This window comes from Lissotriton vulgaris, chromosome 3_1, assembly GCF_964263255.1.
Source record: "Lissotriton vulgaris chromosome 3_1, aLisVul1.2, whole genome shotgun sequence".
In the NCBI taxonomy this organism is placed as follows: Eukaryota; Metazoa; Chordata; class Amphibia; order Caudata; family Salamandridae; genus Lissotriton; species Lissotriton vulgaris.
This window is the reverse complement of record NC_141689.1, coordinates 13,745,816-13,771,848: the sequence shown is the minus strand read 5'-3', so window position 1 is coordinate 13,771,848 and position 26,033 is coordinate 13,745,816. Positions and strand designations below refer to the sequence as shown.

General features: G+C 42.4%; 1 protein-coding gene across 1 annotated transcript in view; it reads left to right on the top strand.

Annotated features, from left to right (window-relative positions):
* The window catches only part of LOC147725827 (uncharacterized), a 174,628-nt gene extending 170,440 nt beyond the window's left edge, over positions 1–4,188 (top strand). Inside the window, exon 6 of the mRNA XM_086960003.1 lies at positions 4,035–4,188. Coding sequence (XP_086816129.1) covers positions 4,035–4,166 — 132 coding nt within the window. The 3' untranslated portion in view covers positions 4,167–4,188. The remainder of the gene's footprint in view (positions 1–4,034) is intronic.
* Positions 4,189–26,033: the final 21,845 nt, after the last annotated feature.

The window sequence follows — 26,033 nt, the reverse complement described above, 5'->3', positions numbered from 1 at the left end:
TCACAGGAATAGGACAAATGGCCAAGTAGGTAAATTCAACAATCTCTACCTTCCTAGAAAACAATTACTATTTTCACCCCACACAGACTGGGTCCAGATCTCAGCAAGGCACTGAGACTGCGCTTGTAACAATGGTGGAAGAACTAAGGAAAATTTGAATGTTTACATGAGTTCCCTGGCGGACATAGTAACACCTTTTGGCGCCCAGATCATCACATATGCTGATGATACTCAGTTAGTGGTGTCACTTAGCTAAGGTGAAAACTCTGCCTAAGACCTGGCATCATACCCAGAAAAGGTCTCTTGTTGAATGGACAGTTCATGTCTGAAACTTAATGGAGCTAAGACAGAACTGCTGCTCAGGAGAGGGTGTGCAGGAGACCAGAAGAGGGAGAGGGTGTGCAGGAGACCAGTAGAAATAGAGGGCGTGTGTGAATCTAGGAGAGTGAGAGGGTTTGCAGATGACCAGAAGTGGAAGGGGGTGAGATTCGGAGAAGGAGGCAGTGTAAGGGAGACCAGGAGAAGGAAACTGTGTGGGGGAGACATGGAGCGGGAGAGGGTGTGCAGAAGACCAGGAGAGGGAGAGGGTGTGTGTGATACCAGGAGAGGGAGTAGTGTGTGAGAGATTAGGGGAGGGAGTGGGTGTGCAGGAGACCAGGGGAGGGAGAGGGTGTGCTGGAGACCAGGAGAGGTAGAGGGTGTGTGTGATACCAGGAGAGGGAGAGGGTGTGCAAGAGACCAGGGGAGGGAGAGGATGTGCAGGAGACCAGGGGAGGGAGAGGGTGTGCAGGAGACCAGGAGAGGGAGAGGGTGTGCAGGAGACCAGGAGAGGGAGAGGGTGTGTGTGATACCAGGAGAGGTAGAGGGTGTGCAAGAGGCCAGGGGAGGGAGAGGATGTGCTGGAGACCAGAATAGGGAGAGGGTGTGCAGGAGACCAGGAGAAGGAGAGGGTATGCAGGAGACCAGGAGAAGGAGAGGGTGTACAGGAGACCAGGAGAAGGAGAAGGTGTGCAGGAGACCAGGAGAGGGAGATGGTGTGCAGGAGACCAGGAGAAGGAGAGGGTGTGCAGGAGACCAGGAGAGGGAGGTGGTGTGTGTGTGGAACCAGGAGAGGGGGGAGTATGGGAGAGGGTGTATGTGAGACCTGTGGAGGGAGAGGGTGTGTTTGAGACCAGGAGTGAGGACAATGAATTATATCATCACATTTGGGCTGAGGTTATAAACCTAAGACCCACATCACAGTCATGAACTGGGCGGTCAGAGCTCTGTGATGTACTGTTCTGGTGTGGTAAAAGAGTAACAAATTACATATTTCACCCTCCCCCAGTTTCTTTCTCGAGTTGTGGGTATTACCCCTGTGGGGTCCTGTCTCCTTTTTAGATCTTGACACTGACAGTTTCCGCTGTCCTTTTGCAGACCAATTGTTTCCAATATACAACAGAGTAGGCTTCGACAGAATTACTTTCTTTTCTATCTCAAGTTGCTACTGTGATTTAATGGCTTTCCTCCGACTCTTTTATTCTTGTTGACCATGAATGTGTTGGCCTCACAAGTTCTGAATGAATGAATAGTTTTTTTCCACTGAAGACTTGAAGGAACTCACTCTTTTTTATGTTATATTCAGGACTCAAGAGGGGGACTTCTTTTTTTCTTTTCTCTCTCTGCTTTTTCTTCTGTTTCCCCCACATGCTCTGCTTTCACTTCCCCAATACTACTCTTTAGATTGTTCCTCATCATTGCTCAAGATTTCACTTCCCATTGAATCATTGTTTTATCATTTAATTTTTTATGAGTGCCCTGAAAACTAACCCACCACTATTGTCCAGGCTGAGTGGCTGCTTTTAGCTGCCACCACCAGACATATTTTTGGACCCCTGGGTTGAGAGCCTGCTGCTCTCTGGGGCCTAAAACAATGCACACCCTGGGACGAGGTGCCAAGACTCCTCCCCCAGGATTAGCAGGGTTCACGAAGGGGAATCTTCAAAGGCATTCTGCCTTTGTGAGCTTCCCAGGGCCGATTGCTGCTTACAGCAACTGGTCCCCAATCGTTTGGACCCCCAACTTTGGCAGGAGAACCTTCAGGAAAAACAAGTGAGGAAGAGAGTTGTTCCCACCTCTGCCAACTCCACCCCTCAGGTGGAGGAGGCAAGATGAAGCACAACTCTCAGTCCACGCCATCTTGAATATGGGGGGACTCAGCCAAAAAAGGACAGGTACATGCCCTCTCCCACTGGAGGGTGGATTAATAGGGGATGTACCTACCCCAGGGAAGGGACCTATTGGTCCCTGCCTTTAACCTACCTCTAACACATCTAAATCTAGGTTTAGATCCAGAAAAGAAACAAAAAGAAAAGAAGAAGGAGGAAAAAACAGCATCTAACAAGAGGAAGACGCCCACTGACTTGGCCCCAGCCCTACCTGCCTGTCTCCCCCTCAAACCTGCTCTCGTGAAATCCTGGTGTGTCCTGCTGCCAGCAACCTTGAAAACCCCAAAGGACCAGCCTGCCTTCACTTCCAAAGACGGCTTCTCCTGTGAAAACCGGATTCGTTCAACTGCAGCCTCTGGATGCAGCTGGAGAAAGCAAATCCGCCCCACTCTGCACCCGCCGTCCCCGGCCCGAGCTTTTGGGCAAACACCACTAAGAGGTCCTCCTGGTGATCCTGACCTGAGATCCAGTGGCCCCTGACCTGCCTCATGCCTCCAGCCGACACCTGCAGCCTAAATCCAGAAGGCCCCCCTAACAGCAACCAGGAGCTGATAATAAGATCTGACCCCAAAAGGCATCCTTGCACTCGATGCCCCACAGCCTTGTGTGCCCAAACCAACTGTACCTAACCGACCCCTAACATTCCAACTTACCTCTCGAAGTGGTGGTCGCACCCAGATGTCCTTCGTCTCCCTGCCTGCAGTGCTTTTGCAAACCCGAGGCTCTCCATTAGAAATAACAGGGCATACAACGTCAAAACAGCTCCCTCGACCCAGCGGCCCAAGTGCCACTGAGGGTGCACATTTGGTGCTAATTTGTTTCCCCATTTACCTTGAGCTAAAGTCCATGAACTTTTCTTCCACTACCCAGTGACCTGCTTGCCAGCAGCCCCCAACTGGAGGCCCCTTATCCCCCGCTTGATAACATGGGCCTCAACACTCTGCACCCAGCTGCCATAGTGCCGCTGAGGGTACAACACGAATGCAACACTGCCCCCGGGGGACCCCTGAGTCTACCCCCAGAACCTCAACTCCCACTATTGAATACTTACCTAAAAACCAATAACAATATTTTCCTCCATAGGATAAGTGTGGAGTTTTGAAACCTAAAGAAATTCTTTTCAATTGTACAATTTACCAAAAACGCTTTTACTCACCTGCTTACAGGAAATGTCCCAGCGCTGCATCCAGGCATACAGCACTGAGTTAGAAAAGTAATCCAAAAATAACTTACCTGCTATTTTACTGAAAATCGTATTCAAGTCTATGTATTGTATTTACAAGTGATTGCATTTTTCTGAAACAATATTGTAAGTCAAACCATAGTACATTTACAATTGCATTTGAACTGTTTTACAATCATCATTAGTTACTGCAAAGTATTCATTGCTTACCTGTGCCAAGCTTACCTGGTTCTAGAAATAATATAACTAAATGAATATTTCTATACAAAAACAATTGGTCTTCAGTCTTTGAGTATTTGAATTTATTTCCTGACTGAGTGTGTACAACAAGTGTTTACCACTGTCCTCTGATACTGCTTTACTGATAAACCACACTACGACAAATAGAGAGTAAGGTGCTATGTAACTTTACCTCTGCCTATCTCTGGGGATCCACTGGACGCTGTGGACACCATACCTCACGTTGGTATAGTATATATAGAGCCAGCTTCCTACACTAAGTCTTTAAACCTGTGATGGATAGTTAGTGGCACAGTCTCATACTCTCGTCTGCACCCTGCCCCTGTCAGTGGAGTGATTACAGTGAGTTTTTCGTTGGTGTCCAGTATTGACTCTTGTGTATGTTTTATTCCAACTCCTGACAGGTCTCTGAGCACCAGGACAAATATGAGACACTTGTGAAGAGGCAGCTGGACTTTGAGAAGGTGTACACTACCCCTGCAAAGTACACAATCCAGGCAGCAGGGACCCCTGTACCAACCCCGGCTACAAAATAGTCTTCCACAGAACAGACATGGACTTCAGGTGGGTGACGTGAAACAAGAACATTCTGTGGCAGCATTGACACTCACCCACCTTTGGTACAGTTTTGCCCTACAGACCTCCAGGGAGGTGATTGTTTTCTGGCCAGTGATCAACCAACCCCTTTTATTACAGGTTTTTTGATCACTCGGACTTTGAAGATCAGCTCACAAATAAATATACCCTTGTCTTTAAAAAGCACTAATTAAAGACCGATGTTAGTGGTTCACTGTGCTCTGAAATCCTCAGGTTGGCACAATTTCAGCCAAAAGTGTTTCGTTCACAAGCAATAACCTCCACCTTGGTTGCGTTAGTAGTGCTCAGATGGTGGCATGGGTGACAAAGACTAGCACAGAAGATATATAGACACTGGCATGTGTGACACAGACTGGCACAGTTGATGGATAGACACTGGCATGGGAGACATGGATGATGTATAGACACTGGCATTGGTGACACAGATTGGCACAATTGAAAAATAAACACTGGTATGTGTGACACAGACTGGTACAGATGATGAATAGACACTGGCATGGGAGACACAGACAGGCACAGATGATGTATAGACACTGGCATGGGTGCTGCATAAAGGCTGATTTCATGTTGTTACTCTACAAGGATGATAAACATCAATTTAATTGTGGTATCAATAGCAAATAGCACAGGCCTTTGAGGAAACTTGCCACCGGGCACCACTTTCTTACACCATTTTTTTCATGCACTTTGGTACATATTTAAGGTGAAATATGATATGTTCCAGTTAAGCTTTCAAAGTAAATGTCGATGAACCTTAATGCCCCTTTTTGTAGATTTAGTGTAACATTTCATTTTAATATAAAAGATATAGGGAAATATTCAAAACAAATTGATGGAATGCGGCATTCGCCATCCTGGCTTAACAGCGCGCTCCGCCTCTTCTGAAACGCAGGGTTGCACCATATTTACAACTATACATGTACCCTTGAATCATAGTGCAAGGGGGTCAGAATTAAGGAGAGGATTGTTTATGTGCTTTAAATGGCATTTTGTAACTTCTAGGTGTGCTGCTTAGTGTGGGAAGAGGCACATGACCATAACCACTTGAAATGGGTGGTAAACTGTAAGTGTTTTGTGGCTGCAATTGCGACCGCCAAACAATCTTACATTGAAGTGCGAGTCGCTATTAGGAAGGGACGCCCTTGGCATGCCACTTCCTAATAGCAAACCCTTTTTTGTGAGTTGGTAATAGGTCACCGACTCACAAAATAGGCGTTGTAAATTGGGAAAACCTATTGTGTGGTTTCAAACAGGCCGATTTCCTGTTTCCAACCACCAAAAACAGTCGTACATCTGGCCTTTGGAGCCTAGAATCCCATTTGATACTGTGAAAGTCAGTGCTATAGTTTAGCCCCAAATCTATCCTTTTATCAATTTTTGATGAAATGACACATTTTGCACCAAAAAACAAATAGTGCAAAGAAACAAAAGCACTTCAAGCAACAGCCGCTGGCGTTCCGTTGTTCCTATGGGTTTGTGGTACCTTTTTACAGTAAATGGGATATTTCCAGTAAATGCTTACTACAAATGGCATATAATTGTGCAGAATTGGCATAATGGTGTAATTTTGGGAATTCATTGTAAAACCTTATTTGATCTTCTTCCAAGGCTAGTGATGAAAGCTGAGTACACCCACAGAGGCAGGCTAATTTCTTGGAGTAGCGAATATGATTCCCTTTCAGCACCTCATCTACAAGAAAATAACGCAGCGTCACAAGTCATTTTGCTGCACTGAGTTGCATCATTTTCAGAGCATAGGTAGCGTTGTATTAACAATAACACAATGCATCCCTGTGTATTTCCCTGTGCTGGTGTACAATTGGCTGCCATGCGCCAGCGCAGGCCCCCTGGCGTCATTTTGCAGGGGTGCCTGCTCTGCGGGAATGGTTGTTTTTGTCCTGGAGGGGCCTCCTTTCTTCACAAAAACAATCATTAATGGGATTTTCCTCTTTCTAAGCGTGCTCCAGAATATACAATGCATAGAAAGAGGAAAGAACAAGGAGAAATGACGGTATTTCTCCTCGTTACGCAGTTCCGGCGATCCCCCCTGGGGAGGCATAAAATGCTGATGCATTCCCAGTTTTCTCGAAAGCTTGTAAATCTGGGAATGCGTCTCGTTCCATGGATGGAACACGCACAGCAACACCCAAGGAACACCACGTTCACTTTTTAATGTTTAAAAGGGCTCTATGTTCACAAGGACATGAAAAGTCACGCAGAGAGGCTTTACATGGCCTTGTAAATATTGACATGTCCACTGCGCCGCTGGGTCATCAAAAAGAGTGATGCACTGGCAGCGCAAGGGGCTTGTAAATAAGCCCCTTTGTATATAGTTATGTGAACCTTGACCTTTTAGGAAACAGCATATATGCACATAATAGAAATTAATAATTATATACTGTCTATGAAATGTCTTTGTTTCTGATTGTATATGCTGTTTTTTAGGTCTTGCCTTCGCAGCGCACATGCGCTGCAAAGGCAACTGACGCTTTGCCGTTGCTTTGGCTTTTCAGCCAAGCATATGCACGCGTTCCATTGCCTTAAATGGCAACGCGTGCACGTCATGAGATTCACTTGAGGGAGCACGCTGCCCATCTGGTCACAATTATCGCTCCCGTGAGTGAATCGTGCCCGCCTCCCCTTCTCTCCCCGCCGCGCGAGGCGCTTGTGTTTGTTGCTCATTTTAATTAGCTGTGGTGCACAGCAGTGTACCATCTGTTTCAGGTCACGCTGAACTTGTTTGTTTTTATTACCAATGCTGTGTTGTCATAGGTAACTTCTATCCTCCACGAAGGCCGGGTGACATAGGAATGTAAATCAAAGCTACGGCCGGGACCTCCACAGTGACTAAACCAAACTGAACAGAAGGAGGAAGTCACCACTGGAAATTGTTTTTCCTCCACCTGGAACCGCACATATCTATTTTGAGCACTGTGCTCCCCTGAGGAAAGAAGATGTTAAAGGGGGACCGGAAGCTGCCACAATTTGAGGGCGCCGGCGTGCGGGGATTGGCCCTAGCCTGGCTCAGGCTGCCCGGTTGGGGTGTTTTTCCGCCCCCACCTGCTCAGTCTTCTGCGGGGTGCCCCAAGGTTCATCCCTTTCCCCCCTCCTTTTTAACCTCTACATCCACCCCCTTATTGTTTCTTTACAGGAAATGGAGGTCACGGTGTTCAATTACGCCGATGACCTCCAGTTGATCTTTGACCTTTCTCCTTCCCCCGACTCTATCTCCAATTTCCATTCCACCTTGACATTTGTTTATAATTGGATGAATGTCAACCAATTAAAGCTTAACCCCGAGAAGACGGAGGTGATTCTTATCGGTGGCCACTCCAACCCATGGACATCTGCCTTTTGGCCCCCCGCTCTAGGCCCCTCCCCTATTCCCTCTGCTTCCGTGACGACTCTGGGGATCAAGATCAGCCAAGATCTTTCCATGCGCTCTCAGATTAGCTCAGTTGTCTCGTCCTGCTTTCACTCTCTTAGAACCATTCGTAAAATTTCTCGCTTTTTTTCTGTTTATGCGCTCAAACTCATCGTCCTAGCGATGATCTCATCCCACCTAGATTACGGCAACTCTTTGTACATTGGCATTCCTGCGTACGAGCGCTGCTGTCTGCAGCTTATACAAAACCAAGCTGCCCGCCTTATTTTCAGGCTTCCAAAGTCACACCACATTACCCCCTGGTTAAAATCCCTTCTGGAACGGTCTCTTTTCAAGATGGGCTGTCTGATCTTCATGTCACTGGCTGGCACAGCCCCTGTTTTCATCAACACAAAGATCAGCGCCTATGTCCTTGGCAGAAGGCTTCGTTCTTCTTCCCATCACCTGCTTATCGTTCCCCGGTTTCGTAGGAAAAGCACGGTGGATCCAGATTTTCTACTCTCGCCCCCCTTTTCTGGAATGCTCTAACGCTTGCTATTAGATCTATTCCAAGATACCTTGACTTTCGTACACCTCTCAAGACCCATCTGTTCTCCCTAGCCTATACTCCTTAAACATTCTTCATGCTTCCCTCCGGATAAGCTTTTCTGTAGCGCCAAGAAAACGCCTGGTAGTAGTGCGCTTAATAAATCTGTTATATCCTGCTCTTCCTCTCTCTTTGTGCTCTTCCTCTCTCTTTGTCCCTCCTTAGTGTTAGTGTCTGCTTGTCTATGTCATGTCTCTGTGATGTCATCCAGGATTCTACCTGTTGCTGTTCAAGGGATTTATCAGTTACCCGGAGGCTGAGCAGGAAGTTATCTGCTCCCGGTGGGGTTTCTTACCATATTACATTCCTACCTGACTGCTGTACCTTCTATCTAATCTCAAGAATAAATATACTACATGAACATTACAACAAGGACCCTTCATCCTTATTTTACTGAATTTAACACTGGCGACGAGGTAAAAAAAGGACCCATTTAAAAGAAAAGGAACTTCAGTGAATTTAAAGAGATCATCATTGCAACCAAAGACAAGAAGAGAAACGTTTAAAATTACTTTCCTGCGTCTGGGTGCCCCACCGGTGTCTGGTTCCAACGGACAGTCTCAACCCAGAGCATTGGAATAACCTTTGCTGAAGTAATACTACTACTATATCATCTGGCACTAGAGCAAACTTAAAGGACTCCCTGTTTTCATCTAGTGAGTCAGCGTTTTACGTGAGTAACGTTACTGCTGCTGTCTGTCCTAGGTGTGCCTGTGCTACTTCTGCAACCTCCTGTTTAAATGGAAGTATGCCTGTGCTATTTCTGGAATCTGCTGTTTAAAAGATTGTCAGCTCACTTTGTGACTTCAGTTTATTGCCTGCGCAACTTGTGCTAACCTGCTGTTTAAAGGTCTCCTGTTTATAAAAGCGCTACTAACTGGGACCGTTAAAACCAGCAATTAAAATTAAAGTCTGCCTGCATCAATCTGTGTGAACTCCATGTTTCGGTACCTTGGAGGTTGTGCACTAGCAGTTTGAGTGAAGAGACGGCTATTCTACTTAGTTATTTGGCTTGCCGTGTGGCCTACGCTGAGACCTGATGCCTATTTCTGCCAACCACGTCCTGAGCATACTCTACAAACTGTGCTGGAATTCACATGCCAGCACTTGGCTCTATACCATTTGGTAGTCTGTCTACATGCCTGACTTTGAGAATTGGAACTTGATCTGCACACCATTAATTTCTGACATTACACTACGTTTGGATCTGTAACCCGGGTGAGAGATCGCTCACCGGTGTTTGCTGTTTCATGATTTATTTATTTATTTATTTCCCTTAAAAAAAAAATTGTGTTCTCCAACAAGGTACTGTTTGATTTTCTTTACATTTTCCCATGGACATTTCTACAGAGCTGTTTGTGTCTCCCTTCATTCAAATGACAACGGTGACTACTTTTATTATTTTGATTTGTTATGTTTAAGATGTTGTGTACAATTTTGCATTTTTCCTAATTCATGCAATGTGTAGTTTGCGCTGTACTTTACCCTTGGGTGCATTTCTTCTAAGTACTGTGGTGTGCTAAATATCGAGTTATATGCTCAATGCTTAGAATTCTGTTTCTAGGTTATGTATGTAGGCTGTTACATGTTCTTTTCTGTGTGGATTTGCAAGTGATACATTTTGAAATAATTTATTCTATTATTGCCTACTTTACTGGAGCCACATTTGTGCTCAACCTTTGTTGAGGTGCTCATTTGCTTTCATGTTGGTGATGATTTGTAGGTGCTATGCTTATTGGGGTCATTTATGTGCTCAACTATGTTGAGGTGCTCCAATTTGTTTTCATTCTTAGTGATGATGAGCTAGAGTGATGCTCAATTTTGATGTTTATTTCTGTTATGAACCACTTTATAGTGCTCTATTGTTAGAGGTGTTCATGCGCTTGCTATTAGAAGCCATAGGGGCTCAATTTTATTGTCATTTCAGATGAACCACTTATAGTGCTCTATGGTTAGAGGAGTTCATCTATTTACTGTCAGGAGCCGCAGGGCTCAGTTTTATTGCTGATTTTCTGTTACTTACTGTGAGGAGCTGCATGTTCTCAGTTTTATTCTATTGATAGGGAAGTTGCACATTTTCTGTGGAGAGCCGTTTTGTCATGAACCACTTTTACTGTGCTCTATGTTTAGAGGAGTTCATGTATTTACTTTGAGGAGTTGGGCTTATTTTATTGTGCTTTATTTTGGAGGAATCGAAAATATTCGAATTTGAGGAATTGATATTTCATTTTCTATCTACGGTACTGAGCCATACTGTACCCTTGCTCATTTGTATTGAGATGTTCAGTTTTCATTTCATTTAAGCTTACATTCTTTTGTTAGCTTATGGTGCTTGTACAACCTTTGTGCCTGCGCCCCTTTGATATTACCTCTTCTTTCCATCTTGTTGAAGAGGGTGTTTATTTCCGGTGCATATATGTTCTTTCTTCTGCCTTTCTGCTTCTGCCATCTGTTTCATCTTATCCATTTTTTTTAATTGAAGGGGGGAGGTGTGTTATATCCTGCTCTTCCTCTCTCTTTGTGCTCTTCCTCTCTCTTTGTCCCTCCTTAGTGTTAGTGTCTGCTTGTCTATGTCATGTCTCTGTGATGTCATCCAGGATTCTACCTGTTGCTGTTCAAGGGATTTATCAGTTACCTGGAGGCTGAGCAGGAAGTTATCTGCTCCCGGTGGGGTTTCTTACCATATTACATTCCTACCTGACTGCTGTACCTTCTATCTAATCTCAAGAATAAATATACTACATGAACATTACAACAAGGACCCTTCATCCTTATTTTATTGAATTTAACAAAATCCCTTTCAACTTCAACTTCAACTTCAATTTGCCTCAACCTTGATTGTGATTAGTTTATTTTTATATGACATCCCGCCCGCGGCACGCACATGGCCGTTGGACAAGATAGCACTCACTTTTCCCCTACATTAGGATGGATTTTTCTCTGTATAAACGTGAGTTGTTTGCAGCAGAATCACAAACGCAAACCTGCTAGAGTTCCCTTTGATGTGGCCGCGCGGCACCACCAGAGCCCACGTCAGCGGCCTTTTGTGACCCACTTGTTGCTGTTTTGTGAAAGCCCCTCTCTTTGTTCCTCTTACATCTTTACTATCCTATTTTAGAGTTCGCCGAGCAGCTGCTCAGGGAGTCTTCTCTACCTTGTCAGTTCCTGCTAACCTGATGCAAAAGCAACGCTTGTCGCGCTGCTGTTTGTGTGCGTTTTGGTGTCTGTATTTTTGCAAGTGTGAGGCATCAGTGGAAGCTCCAGAATGCACGACTGTAACCAAAATAGTGGGTCTGGTTTCCCTTACAGCGCACACATTGCACACCACTAGCAGAATGCTGTTCTTAAATTTAAGTTAGGCGTGTTTCCTGTGCCTTGTTTGCCCGCCCCACCATCCCGCCCACATTGCAGTTTTTTTCCTTTCACCCTTAAAGCGTGTACACACCACTCACAGCACGCTGTACTTTAATTCACATTCAGTATGTTTCCGTTTAATTTTTTTTATATAGTCTGGCAAAGCAGCTCGGTGGCAAAACGGGATCCCTGCTGGTCCTTTAAGACTTTATCAGAGGAGGCTCCTCACTTATCACTGCAGCGTGTGGGGACAGACAGTCCCGTCAAAGAACACAGAGTTAATCAGGCTGAAATTTCACCCCAAATAAAAAGAGGTTTCTGTCACGACCCAGAACATCTGTGTAATATTTTCGTATCTCAGTGGGGGTCAGGGTGACATATACAGAAAAAATATTCCCCCTTGACCTCTAAAACTGTAATGGTATATATCCAACACTTTAATTCTGCTATTTTAATACATAAGGGCAAACAACACGAAAGGTTTTTTTATAACTTTATCATTTTATTATTTTTTTCTTTTAGTTGTATTTCTTAGTACAAAAATTATTTTTCCATTTATCGATTTATCACATCAGTTAATATATTTTATCAAAAAACACATAGTATAAAACACATCATTTTGTAATATCATCAGTAAAAAAACTATTTAATGCAGGGAAAACAATATACAAAACAATCAACACTCTCACAAGTACATACATCCCTTACTTATCATACATACTGCATTCATTCTTAGATTCTGCGTCTGAGGGATCGCAGGTGGACGTGCAAATTAATACGCAAGGTCGACGCGTTTCGGCAGTGTAGACCGCCTTCCTCAGGACCTGTCTTGCAGAATACTCAAACACAAACAATATTTTTATGGCCCCTGCATAGTTGGATATCTGTAACGATAAATGACATGCATTGTTTCATTTGTTCTAATACTTTTTTTCCATTATTCTCAGTTACGTTGCCCTATGTATAACCAAGAAGACATAATTCATTTACACATAGTATATTATAGTTACTCTGACTCTCTTGTGGTTGGACCTGAGCTGAGCAGCAGGATGACATCTACGTGACTCTCATAGTCGACACAGAACTCTAACCTTATGAGTTTTCCTAAGGTTATGAATAAATGAAGGCATTTAAGATTTTATGAAAACTCTAGTACTGTTGTTAGAGAAGACTTGTAGGAAAAGGGTTGTCTATTATATCCACAATTTATGTTTAAATGACAGGTAGAAAGTATTTATCACTCAGGACCTAAGGTGATATCAATAGATAGGTATATATTTATCTGCATGTTTTACCATTTTGAGACTTACTCGCATGCGAAATACTTTTTGCAACATGACAGGTTGAGACTGTTATCACTTAGATCACCAACTATGTACCTTTTGTTCTGAAAAAGGATTCCTGTCAAGCTTCAAGCATTGGCTTCAGGGTTTATTTTTGTAGTACTTCCTGTATGAGAATATGAACAGGAACTGTCACTATTCTGTGATGTTATCTTTATAAAGGATAGGTTTATCAAGTAAATGTGCGCCAATCGCTTACCTATTTTATCAGATATTGTCTTATTTCTTCTAATTGTTGGTGCAAAGGCTTGTTTTTTATGGATCCGGCGTTGGACTGCAGAGACCACAAAAATACACAAAGAAACAAACCCTGACTTTCTGATGCTTTAATATAGATGGAAGATGTATTGATTATTTACTAATGTAGTCTCTATGTTACTGACCTTATTGTCACAATAACTGGGACTTGGAGCATAAGGTTACTCTCTTCGTGATTATAGGCGTGAATAACCGCTGTGTTGTTGTTTTTGAAGCCGATGTATGTCTGCAGAGGTGTTGAGAAAAAATACTTTGATCTAATCTTGTTCGTTTTTTACATTGAATATAAGAATATAATTAGGTGTGTCGGATTTTACCTTATCTACAGGTCTGACGCGTCTCTCCTGCAGAGCGGTCTCTAGCGGCAGAAAGTACAGGCGATATGAGGCAGAGCTCCTCCTTTCATGGTTCAGGGAAACATTAATTTAAATGCTCTAGAGGTGGATAGAGAAAAGCACCCTCGTCAGGACTATTTTCTAGCGCTCGCCCATTGTTTATCAAATGCTATCGCGTGTGATGCTGGCTACGCTATGCGCTATACTTACTTGAGTTCCTCTTTTGTCCGGTCCAAACGTTCTCACTCGCACTGCTCAGGAAGCCTAACATGTAGTTGTGCTACCTATTTCTTATATACGTTGTTTCCGCGCCATGTAATAAATCACATGGTCGGAATCCTCGCAACCAATGCCCAATGATGTTAAAGGGGGATGTTTGACAACAAACCGGCAGTCGGGTTGTCATACTTACACGGAAGCGCTACGAATGCGGTCACGTGATTAGAATACCGCGGCGGCCATTTCTAAGTGGTGATATAATTGTCTATTTGCGTGATATGTAAAAAGTCTTATGTCATTATTTTCTTAATAGACTTAAATTGTGGCATCTCTATGTTCGACTTCTTAACAGAGTTTATGCCAATACCAAAAGGTGTTAAAAGGAGGTAATAACCCCACTCTGCAATCGGGTATGTTTAGTATGGTCACATGAATACAATAACAAGGCGGCCATTACTGAATGGTACTATAGTTGCCTTATTGTGCGATATGTGGTAGATCTTATCTTCTCAGTGGGATTTAAAGTTAGATGTATATATATATGGTTTATTTACAAAATTTGTTGTGTCACGTACCACAAAATATTCTCATTTAGGCCTCTTTTGACACTGTCAAAGTAAAAAATCCAAAAACATTCCCGTTTTTTCCTAGTTATCTCTGGTGATTCTCCTTTCCTGCATTGGATTTTTTCCAGTATACACCACTTCAATTCTGACTCATTGTGGTTATAATCCGTACAATGTTGGGTCAGCGGTGATGTCAATTTGTTAGTTCGCACTGAAGATTTATGTTCGCTAAATCTTAGCCTAAATTCGCGTCCAGTCTCGCCTATGTATGGCAATCCACAAGGGCATACGATATAGTAGACGATGTTTTTACTGCGACAGTTTGTAAATGATCTTAGAGTAATCATTTTGTCATTGTGAGACAGACTATTGCCTATGATTGCAGCATCACACGCATGACAATTACCACATTTGTGATTACCTTGAATCGTGTCTCCACTTGTCAGTGTCGTTTGTTTCTCTATTGTGACCATATTGCTTCTGGTATGGACCAAACGATCTCTCAGATTTTGGTTACGTCGATATGTCACCAACGGTTTTTCTAGGTTTGTTTCACCTTCAACTTCCAGTATCATCCAATTTTTATTAATTATGTTTTTAATTTTGTAATTGAGTGTGGAGTGATTTACAACACATACAATTTTGTCTTGGCTCTTGTTTCTCTTGTTTTTTAATAGGGCGTCCCGATCATAAAATCTCGCCCTCTTGAAAGCTTGGCGAACTAGACGATGGGGATATCCTCTTTCTGTTAATCTTTTACTTAGATGTTTGCTATGATGGTCATAGTCTAAGAGGGAGGTGCAGTTTCGCCGAATGCGAAGAAACTCCCCGAAGGGGATAGAGTCTTTCTGGCAATGCGGGTGAAAACTTTCGAATTGCAAAATGGTGTTCTTTGCCGTTGGCTTGCGAAAGAGGCTTACCTTTAATACGCCATCCTTCCCTTCAATCGTGATGTCTAAATATTCAACTTTTTCATGGCTATGGTTAGAGGTGAATTTAAGGTTTGTATCACTGGCGTTAAGCCAGAGAATGAACTCTTGCAATTGTGTGAGTTCCCCATGCCATACAAAGAAAATGTCATCGATGAAACGTCTCCAAACGGAGACGTTCTCGAAAAAAGGGGCATTTGAATTAAAGATATTTTTTATCTCCCACTCACCCATGTAGGTGTTTGCCACCGAAGGCGCACAAGAAGCACCCATACTTGTACCCTTTACTTGCTTGAAGAGGGTTCCCTCAAACTCAAAATAATTGTTCATGAGTACAACTTCTAAGCATTGAATGATAAATTCGTCTGGTCTATTCTCGGGGTATCTCTGCAGCAAATCGGCGACTGCCTGTAACGCCTGACATTGAGGTATGTTGGTGTACAACGCCTCAATGTCAAGCGTTACGAGAATGTCCAAGTTGGGATCAAATGCTAGGCCCTCGATTTTGTTTATCATATCTCCTGTATCTTTCACAAAAGACTCATATTTCTGGGTTAAGGGGCACAAAAAAGTGTCTACGTATTTTGATAATGGTTCGGTGTTAGAACCAATAGTAGATATAATGGGACGTAGGGGTGGGTTGATTTCATTTTTGTGAGTCTTTGGAAGACCGTACATAGTAGGTGTGATAGGGCAGGTTTTGTTCAGGAATTGTAATTCCTTCTCACAGATGTATCCGTTGGTAAAAGCTACCTGTGTCATTTCATGGATTGACCCACTTAATCTATTTAGTTCTCTGGCAGTTGCTGGTCTATAGTGGTCTGTGTTCGATAGCATTTCTCTCATTCTGTTATTGTAGTCCACTTTATCAAATACTAAGATACCACCCCCCTTATCACAGGGTTTTATTACCAAATTGGTGTTATTCCCAAGTTCCTTTAGTGCCAAGTTTTCTTGTTTTGTTAGATTATATTTATACTTCTCTGGTCTAGTTAACAATCTGTTTACATCTGCCAGGACCTGTCTTTCAAAAATCTGAACTTCTGGGCCAACCATGTCCAATGTGGGCGAAAAAATGGAAGGGGGTTTGCAGTTAGAAAGATTTTCTTCTTCATCACTTAGTTCTCTATCCTGAAAATTTTTTTTTAACCTTACCTTCCGAAAGAAGGCATGAAGGTCAACATGTAGTTTAAATTTGTTCAACGCAGTAAACGGAACAAACGAAAGACCTTTACTCAAGACTGACGACTCCTCGTCTTTTAGTTGGCTAGATGAGAGATTGTAGATAGGCAAAGTACTCGTCGTTGGCCCATCTTTTCGAGTGTTCTCTACCACCAATATTGCTGGTTCCTGGTTTTTACATACCGTTGTTGTTGAGGTTGTGGGGTCGAGGTCTGTGCATTCCCTCTGTGTTGTTGCCAGTGTACTTGTCTGCCCCTGTAGGGGCCCCTCGATAAAAAACCCCTGTTATGGAAGTTACGTTGTCCTTGTCTTCCTTGGAAGGGTCCAGGATTGTACCCCCCTCCCCCACTGGGGCTACCAAAGTTGTCACTATCAGATCCTGATGAACCAGTATCAGAAAAATTTGTGTAATTTCTTCTAGGCGGGTAGTTTGATGGAAACTCATTAGAGTTACTTTGATAATAGCCTGGATTTAAAAAGGGATAGATTTTCTCTTTAGAGAACCACCTTACGTCATTCTTCAGTTTCTCTGTTTTCTTATTTATTAAGTATATATCAAAGTCTTTCATTTCAGTTTGTATTTTTTCCAATTTATCTTTGGCTTCTTCAACTGCATCTGATGTTTTCAGTTTCTCCTCTAATTTTCCAATTTCTTCATTCAGTGTAATAAGGATGTCTCTGGCCGTCTCTATAATAAGTAACATCCAATCTCTGGAACAGCGATTGGATATCAAAGACCATCTTTCTAAAAATTTTCGTATCTCGATGAATAATGCTGGAGCATTCCTAACGCGAAGACCGGTTGGAATGACTCCTGCTACTAGGTATTCTCGCATGTAATGTGCATGGGATTCAATGCGTTTGGCTCTTTTTCTGAGATTAAGCAGGTTCTGCCATTCACTATTATCACTTAGGGTGTTGCTGGTGGTGTTGTTTTTATCTACCACATGGCCTAATAGTGAATTAAAATCATCTTACGAGAACCCAAAGGTCCAACCACAAGAGAGTCAGAGTAACTATAATATACTATGTGTAAATGAATTATGTCTTCTTGGTTATACATAGGGCAACGTAACTGAGAATAATGGAAAAAAAGTATTAGAACAAATGAAACAATGCATGTCATTTATCGTTACAGATATCCAACTATGCAGGGGCCATAAAAATATTGTTTGTGTTTGAGTATTCTGCAAGACAGGTCCTGAGGAAGGCGGTCTACACTGCCGAAACGCGTCGACCTTGCGTATTAATTTGCACGTCCACCTGCGATCCCTCAGACGCAGAATCTAAGAATGAATGCAGTATGTATGATAAGTAAGGGATGTATGTACTTGTGAGAGTGTTGATTGTTTTGTATATTGTTTTCCCTGCATTAAATAGTTTTTTTACTTATGATATTACAAAATGATGTGTTTTATACTATGTGTTTTTTGATAAAATATATTAACTGATGTGATAAATCGATAAATGGAAAAATAATTGTTGTACTAAGAAATACAACTAAAAGAAAAAAATAATAAAATGATAAAGTTATAAAAAAACCTTTCGTGTTGTTTGCCCTTATGTATTAAAATAGCAGAATTAAAGTGTTGGATATATACCATTACAGTTTTAGAGGTCAAGGGGGAATATTTTTTCTGTTAGTGCTTTGCTTTTCCCCTCTTTCCGTGACCATTGAAGTAAAAATAGAGGGGGTCCCATTCTTATGCTAATACATTCACGGTTGTTGAACTGTGGGATTCAGTTGTTGATCAACTGACATACGTAGAATATACTCTTGTGATTTGTACATGTTCTGAGCAGGGGGACATTTTTGTTGCTTTCTATTAGACATGCAACTACACACCTAGTAAAAATAGAGATCCTTTTTTTTGACTTTTTGTAAAAACAATTGTTAAAAGGTAAAAGCAATCGACATCTTGGTTTGATAATTAAGCCTTATTTGTAGAAACTAAAAATATGGAAACCTTTGGGTTCTCGGAAGATGATTTTAATTCACTATTAGGCCATGTGGTAGATAAAAACAACACCACCAGCAACACCCTAAGTGATAATAGTGAATGGCAGAACCTGCTGAATCTCAGAAAAAGAGCCAAACGCATTGAATCCCATGCACATTACATGCGAGAATACCTAGTAGCAGGAGTCATTCCAACCGGTCTTCGCGTTAGGAATGCTCCAGCATTATTCATCGAGATACGTAAATTTTTAGAAAGATGGTCTTTGATATCCAATCGCTGTTCCAGAGATTGGATGTTACTTATTATAGAGACGGCCAGAGACATCCTTATTACACTGAATGAAGAAATTGGAAAATTAGAGGAGAAACTGAAAACATCAGATGCAGTTGAAGAAGCCAAAGATAAATTGGAAAAAATACAAACTGAAATGAAAGACTTTGATATATACTTAACAAATAAGAAAACAGAGAAACTGAAGAATGACGTAAGGTGGTTCTCTAAAGAGAAAATCTATCCCTTTTTAAATCCAGGCTATTATCAAAGTAACTCTAATGAGTTTCCATCAAACTACCCGCCTAGAAGAAATTACACAAATTTTTCTGATACTGGTTCATCAGGATCTGATAGTGACAACTTTGGTAACCCCGGCCCCAGTGGGGGAGGGAGGTACAATCCTGGACCCTTCCAAGGAAGACAAGGACAACGTAACTTCCATAACAGGGGTTTTTTATCGAGGGGCCCCTACAGGGGCAGACAAGTACACTGGCAACAACACAGAGGGAATGCACAGACCTCGACCCCACAACCTCAACAACAACGGTATGTAAAAACCAGGAACCAGCAATATTGGTGGTAGAGAACACTCGAAAAGATGGGCCAACGACGAGTACTTTGCCTATCTACAATCTCTCATCTAGCCAACTAAAAGACGAGGAGTCGTCAGTCTTGAGTAAAGGTCTTTCGTTTGTTCCGTTTACTGCGTTGAACAAATTTAAACTACATGTTGACCTTCATGCCTTCTTTCGGAAGGTAAGGTTAAAAAAAAATTTTCAGGATAGAGAACTAAGTGATGAAGAAGAAAATCTTTCTAACTGCAAACCCCCTTCCATTTTTTCGCCCACATTGGACATGGTTGGCCCAGAAGTTCAGATTTTTGAAAGACAGGTCCTGGCAGATGTAAACAGATTGTTAACTAGACCAGAGAAGTATAAATATAATCTAACAAAACAAGAAAACTTGGCACTAAAGGAACTTGGGAATAACACCAATTTGGTAATAAAACCCTGTGATAAGGGGGGTGGTATCTTAGTATTTGATAAAGTGGACTACAATAACAGAATGAGAGAAATGCTATCGAACACAGACCACTATAGACCAGCAACTGCCAGAGAACTAAATAGATTAAGTGGGTCAATCCATGAAATGACACAGGTAGCTTTTACCAACGGATACATCTGTGAGAAGGAATTACAATTCCTGAACAAAACCTGCCCTATCACACCTACTATGTACGGTCTTCCAAAGACTCACAAAAATGAAATCAACCCACCCCTACGTCCCATTATATCTACTATTGGTTCTAACACCGAACCATTATCAAAATACGTAGACACTTTTTTGTGCCCCTTAACCCAGAAATATGAGTCTTTTGTGAAAGATACAGGAGATATGATAAACAAAATCGAGGGCCTAGCATTTGATCCCAACTTGGACATTCTCGTAACGCTTGACATTGAGGCGTTGTACACCAACATACCTCAATGTCAGGCGTTACAGGCAGTCGCCGATTTGCTGCAGAGATACCCCGAGAATAGACCAGACGAATTTATCATTCAATGCTTAGAAGTTGTACTCATGAACAATTATTTTGAGTTTGAGGGAACCCTCTTCAAGCAAGTAAAGGGTACAAGTATGGGTGCTTCTTGTGCGCCTTCGGTGGCAAACACCTACATGGGTGAGTGGGAGATAAAAAATATCTTTAATTCAAATGCCCCTTTTTTCGAGAACGTCTCCGTTTGGAGACGTTTCATCGATGACATTTTCTTTGTATGGCATGGGGAACTCACACAATTGCAAGAGTTCATTCTCTGGCTTAACGCCAGTGATACAAACCTTAAATTCACCTCTAACCATAGCCATGAAAAAGTTGAATATTTAGACATCACGATTGAAGGGAAGGATGGCGTATTAAAGGTAAGCCTCTTTCGCAAGCCAACGGCAAAGAACACCATTTTGCAATTCGAAAGTTTTCACCCGCATTGCCAGAAAGACTCTATCCCCTTCGGGGAGTTTCTTCGCATTCGGCGAAACTGCACCTCCCTCTTAGACTATGACCATCATAGCAAACATCTAAGTAAAAGATTAACAGAAAGAGGATATCCCCATCGTCTAGTTCGCCAAGCTTTCAAGAGGGCGAGATTTTATGATCGGGACGCCCTATTGAAAAACAAGAGAAACAAGAGCCAAGACAAAATTGTATGTGTTGTAAATCACTCCACACTCAATTACAAAATTAAAAACATAATTAATAAAAATTGGAGGATACTGGAAGTTGAAGGTGAAACAAACCTAGAAAAACCGTTGGTGACATATCGACGTAACCAAAATCTGAGAGATCGTTTGGTCCATACCAGAAGCAATATGGTCACAATAGAGAAACAAACGACACTGACAAGTGGAGACACGATTCAAGGTAATCACAAATGTGGTAATTGTCATGCGTGTGATGCTGCAATCATAGGCAATAGTCTGTCTCACAATGACAAAATGATTACTCTAAGATCATTTACAAACTGTCGCAGTAAAAACATCGTCTACTATATCGTATGCCCTTGTGGATTGCCATACATAGGCGAGACTGGACGCGAATTTAGGCTAAGATTTAGCGAACATAAATCTTCAGTGCGAACTAACAAATTGACATCACCGCTGACCCAACATTGTACGGATTATAACCACAATGAGTCAGAATTGAAGTGGTGTATACTGGAAAAAATCCAATGCAGGAAAGGAGAATCACCAGAGATAACTAGGAAAAAACGGGAATGTTTTTGGATTTTTTACTTTGACAGTGTCAAAAGAGGCCTAAATGAGAATATTTCGTGGTACGTGACACAACAAATTTTGTAAATAAACCATATATATATACATCTAACTTTAAATCCCACTGAGAAGATAAGATCTACCACATATCGCACAATAAGGCAACTATAGTACCATTCAGTAATGGCCGCCTTGTTATTGTATTCATGTGACCATACTAAACATACCCGATTGCAGAGTGGGGTTATTACCTCCTTTTAACACCTTTTGGTATTGGCATAAACTCTGTTAAGAAGTCGAACATAGAGATGCCACAATTTAAGTCTATTAAGAAAATAATGACATAAGACTTTTTACATATCACGCAAATAGACAATTATATCACCACTTAGAAATGGCCGCCGCGGTATTCTAATCACGTGACCGCATTCGTAGCGCTTCCGTGTAAGTATGACAACCCGACTGCCGGTTTGTTGTCAAACATCCCCCTTTAACATCATTGGGCATTGGTTGCGAGGATTCCGACCATGTGATTTATTACATGGCGCGGAAACAACGTATATAAGAAATAGGTAGCACAACTACATGTTAGGCTTCCTGAGCAGTGCGAGTGAGAACGTTTGGACCGGACAAAAGAGGAACTCAAGTAAGTATAGCGCATAGCGTAGCCAGCATCACACGCGATAGCATTTGATAAACAATGGGCGAGCGCTAGAAAATAGTCCTGACGAGGGTGCTTTTCTCTATCCACCTCTAGAGCATTTAAATTAATGTTTCCCTGAACCATGAAAGGAGGAGCTCTGCCTCATATCGCCTGTACTTTCTGCCGCTAGAGACCGCTCTGCAGGAGAGACGCGTCAGACCTGTAGATAAGGTAAAATCCGACACACCTAATTATATTCTTATATTCAATGTAAAAAACGAACAAGATTAGATCAAAGTATTTTTTCTCAACACCTCTGCAGACATACATCGGCTTCAAAAACAACAACACAGCGGTTATTCGCGCCTATAATCACGAAGAGAGTAACCTTATGCTCCAAGTCCCAGTTATTGTGACAATAAGGTCAGTAACATAGAGACTACATTAGTAAATAATCAATACATCTTCCATCTATATTAAAGCATCAGAAAGTCAGGGTTTGTTTCTTTGTGTATTTTTGTGGTCTCTGCAGTCCAACGCCGGATCCATAAAAAACAAGCCTTTGCACCAACAATTAGAAGAAATAAGACAATATCTGATAAAATAGGTAAGCGATTGGCGCACATTTACTTGATAAACCTATCCTTTATAAAGATAACATCACAGAATAGTGACAGTTCCTGTTCATATTCTCATACAGGAAGTACTACAAAAATAAACCCTGAAGCCAATGCTTGAAGCTTGACAGGAATCCTTTTTCAGAACAAAAGGTACATAGTTGGTGATCTAAGTGATAACAGTCTCAACCTGTCATGTTGCAAAAAGTATTTCGCATGCGAGTAAGTCTCAAAATGGTAAAACATGCAGATAAATATATACCTATCTATTGATATCACCTTAGGTCCTGAGTGATAAATACTTTCTACCTGTCATTTAAACATAAATTGTGGATATAATAGACAACCCTTTTCCTACAAGTCTTCTCTAACAACAGTACTAGAGTTTTCATAAAATCTTAAATGCCTTCATTTATTCATAACCTTAGGAAAACTCATAAGGTTAGAGTTCTGTGTCGACTATGAGAGTCACGTAGATGTCATCCTGCTGCTCAGCTCAGGTCCAACCATAAGAGAGTCAGAGTAACTATAATATACTATGTGTAAATGAATTATGTCTTCTTGGTTATACATAGGGCAACGTAACTGAGAATAATGGAAAAAAAGTATTAGAACAAATGAAACAATGCATGTCATTTATCGTTACAGATATCCAACTATGCAGGGGCCATAAAAATATTGTTTGTGTTTGAGTATTCTGCAAGACAGGTCCTGAGGAAGGCGGTCTACACTGCCGAAACGCGTCGACCTTGCGTATTAATTTGCACGTCCACCTGCGATCCCTCAGACGCAGAATCTAAGAATGAATGCAGTATGTATGATAAGTAAGGGATGTATGTACTTGTGAGAGTGTTGATTGTTTTGTATATTGTTTTCCCTGCATTAAATAGTTTTTTTACTGATGATATTACAAAATGATGTGTTTTATACTATGTGTTTTTTGATAAAATATATTAACTGATGTGATAAATCGATAAATGGAAAAATAATTTTTGTACTAAGAAATACAACTAAAAGAAAAAAATAATAAAATGATAAAGTTATAAAAAAAACTTTCGTGTTGTTTGCCCTTATGTATTAAAATAGCAGAATTAAAGTGTTGGATATATACCATTACAGTTTTAGAGGTCAAGGGGGAATATTTTTTCTGTTAGTGCTTTGCTTTTCCCCTCTTTCCCTGACCATTGAAGTAAAAATAGAGGGGGTCCCATTCTTATGCTAATATGGTCAGGCTGACATATGCCATTCCTCATTCACGCGGCTAACTCCTCAGCCTGAATTCCGTTTCGAGACCTGACATATTGCGTGTTTTGCATCATTCCTGGTTTGGCAGGCTCGTGCCCCCAGGCCAAGTGTGCAGAAGGGAGCGGGGGAAACTGTATGAGTTGCCAGTGAACACGCCTGGCACTGGGCCATGGTGGGAGTGACCGAGAAACGTTTGTTCTTCATAATATTGTTCTAATATCTAAGCCAAGGATACATCTCAGTGAGTTGAGCAACAAAAGGAAGTGTATGATTGTGTTTGTGTGTGTGTGTGTGTATCTGTGCGTGTGTGTGTGTGTAAGTGTACATGAGTGTATGTGTGCGTGTGTATGTGTATACGTGTGTGTATTGGCGTGAGTATCTTTCTCTGTAGATCGAAGGTTCCCATCTCTGCAGGGCCCCCTCTGCCTTTCATCCTTCTTTGTTTGGTGCCATCCTCCCTCTGACACCTCATTGCAGTACCCACTGCCTGTGTGTGGCTCACGTCCCTGCCACAGACCCTAGAGACTGAATACACACAGCAGCAGTGAGTGCTGAGATGCTGAGCAGTCTGTCTGGCAGCACAGTCCCAGCATGCCCCGGGGGGCCAGTGACACTCCTTCAGCTACACTGGCTGCCAGTGAGGGCACGAGTCTCCTTTAAAGCACTGACAGTTGCCCTCGCAGCCTAAGACCGGCCAAAGTTACCTTCTGAACAGGACGTGCCCCCACACACACCCATACACACCTCCCCAAAAGAGCCCTATGCTCCCAGTCGGCCCATTTCCGGTCCATTCCATTCACCAATAGAAGGAAAAGGGCGGGTCTGCTGCTCGGCGATGGCAGCTAAACTCTGGAAGGAGCCTCCCTTCGCCCTCAGATGCATCCCGGATCACAAACGATTCCACAAACCATTGGAAAGCGGCCTGTCTAAGGGATTAGATGCCTCCGACCCTCTCTCCTGGCTATGCCTAGCGCTGCGTGACACTCGTAGTATCCAGGCGCTCTACGAATCCTTCCATTGAATCAGTCATTGGAGCGTCATACATACGGTTGTTACTGAGGTGTGTTCTTCAGGGAGGGGGCACTAGTTGCTTTCATCTCACTGAGGGTGTGGACTGGCCTTATACAGGCCACTGGCTGGCTTCAGATGTGTGACCCTGGCAGAGACTTTTCAAGCCATGGGCAAAGCGGCCCCAGTCTCCTGGGGAGGGGGCGGGGGGGCTGCCAGAGCCAGCTCCCTTCTGCAGAGTCTTGCCCTGATGACCTTGAATAATTCATATTGTTTTAAGTACGAATTTCATTTTATTTATGTTTAATGTGTATGGTGTATGGGCGTCTATTACAGTCATTTTGCAGAGAAATGTGCTTCTTTTTCAACACTGCAACCTCTGATTATTTTCTTTAAGATCGAGTGCCGTTAGCAGGGCTGTGTTTCCTTGCACTCTCCTTCGTGTGTTTCCCCTGCCAAATACGTGTGGTTTGCGTGAAAGGTTTAAGGGACAGTCTAGTCTGCAGATATATCCTGCTCGTCTGTGGCAGCTCGTGGGCTCTGTGGCGCGGCCATGGAGGAGGGGAGGGGTGGGCCGGGGTCTCTTTATCTCATTTGCATTTTAAACCCTTAGTTGACCTTCCCGAGGCGGCAGACCTGCTGGCTGAGACACATAACTTCTGTCATCCTGTTCAAGAATTATTAGACTTGACAAAACAAATGTTGCAAAAAGAAACGGACCCCGGAGTAACCAAGAGTGTCTCAGCCAGACGGTCAGCCTCTGGGGGATGTTGAAGGCAGCTCTGGTCACGGCGCCCCCGGCAGAGCCCAGAACTGGAAAACTAATTATCTGCTGAGTGCAGGAAGCACAGAATACGCACAGTTAAAAAAAGAAACATTTGACAAGCAGTTAACAAAAAGGAACATTTGGGACTAAAAGAAACAACATACCATCTCACATGCAGGCTTTAATAAAATCTGTTGGAAATCCCTTCCATTGCACGCACACTGTCTTTTCTCAACCTCTTTAGAGGTTCCTTTCCACACTGACCAGTTTCCCTCCCTTTTTCTACCAAATTACATCTTAACACCATCATACTAGTGGTGAATGAAAACCTCCTATATCTTTAAATTTAATTTTGATGACTTAGAAG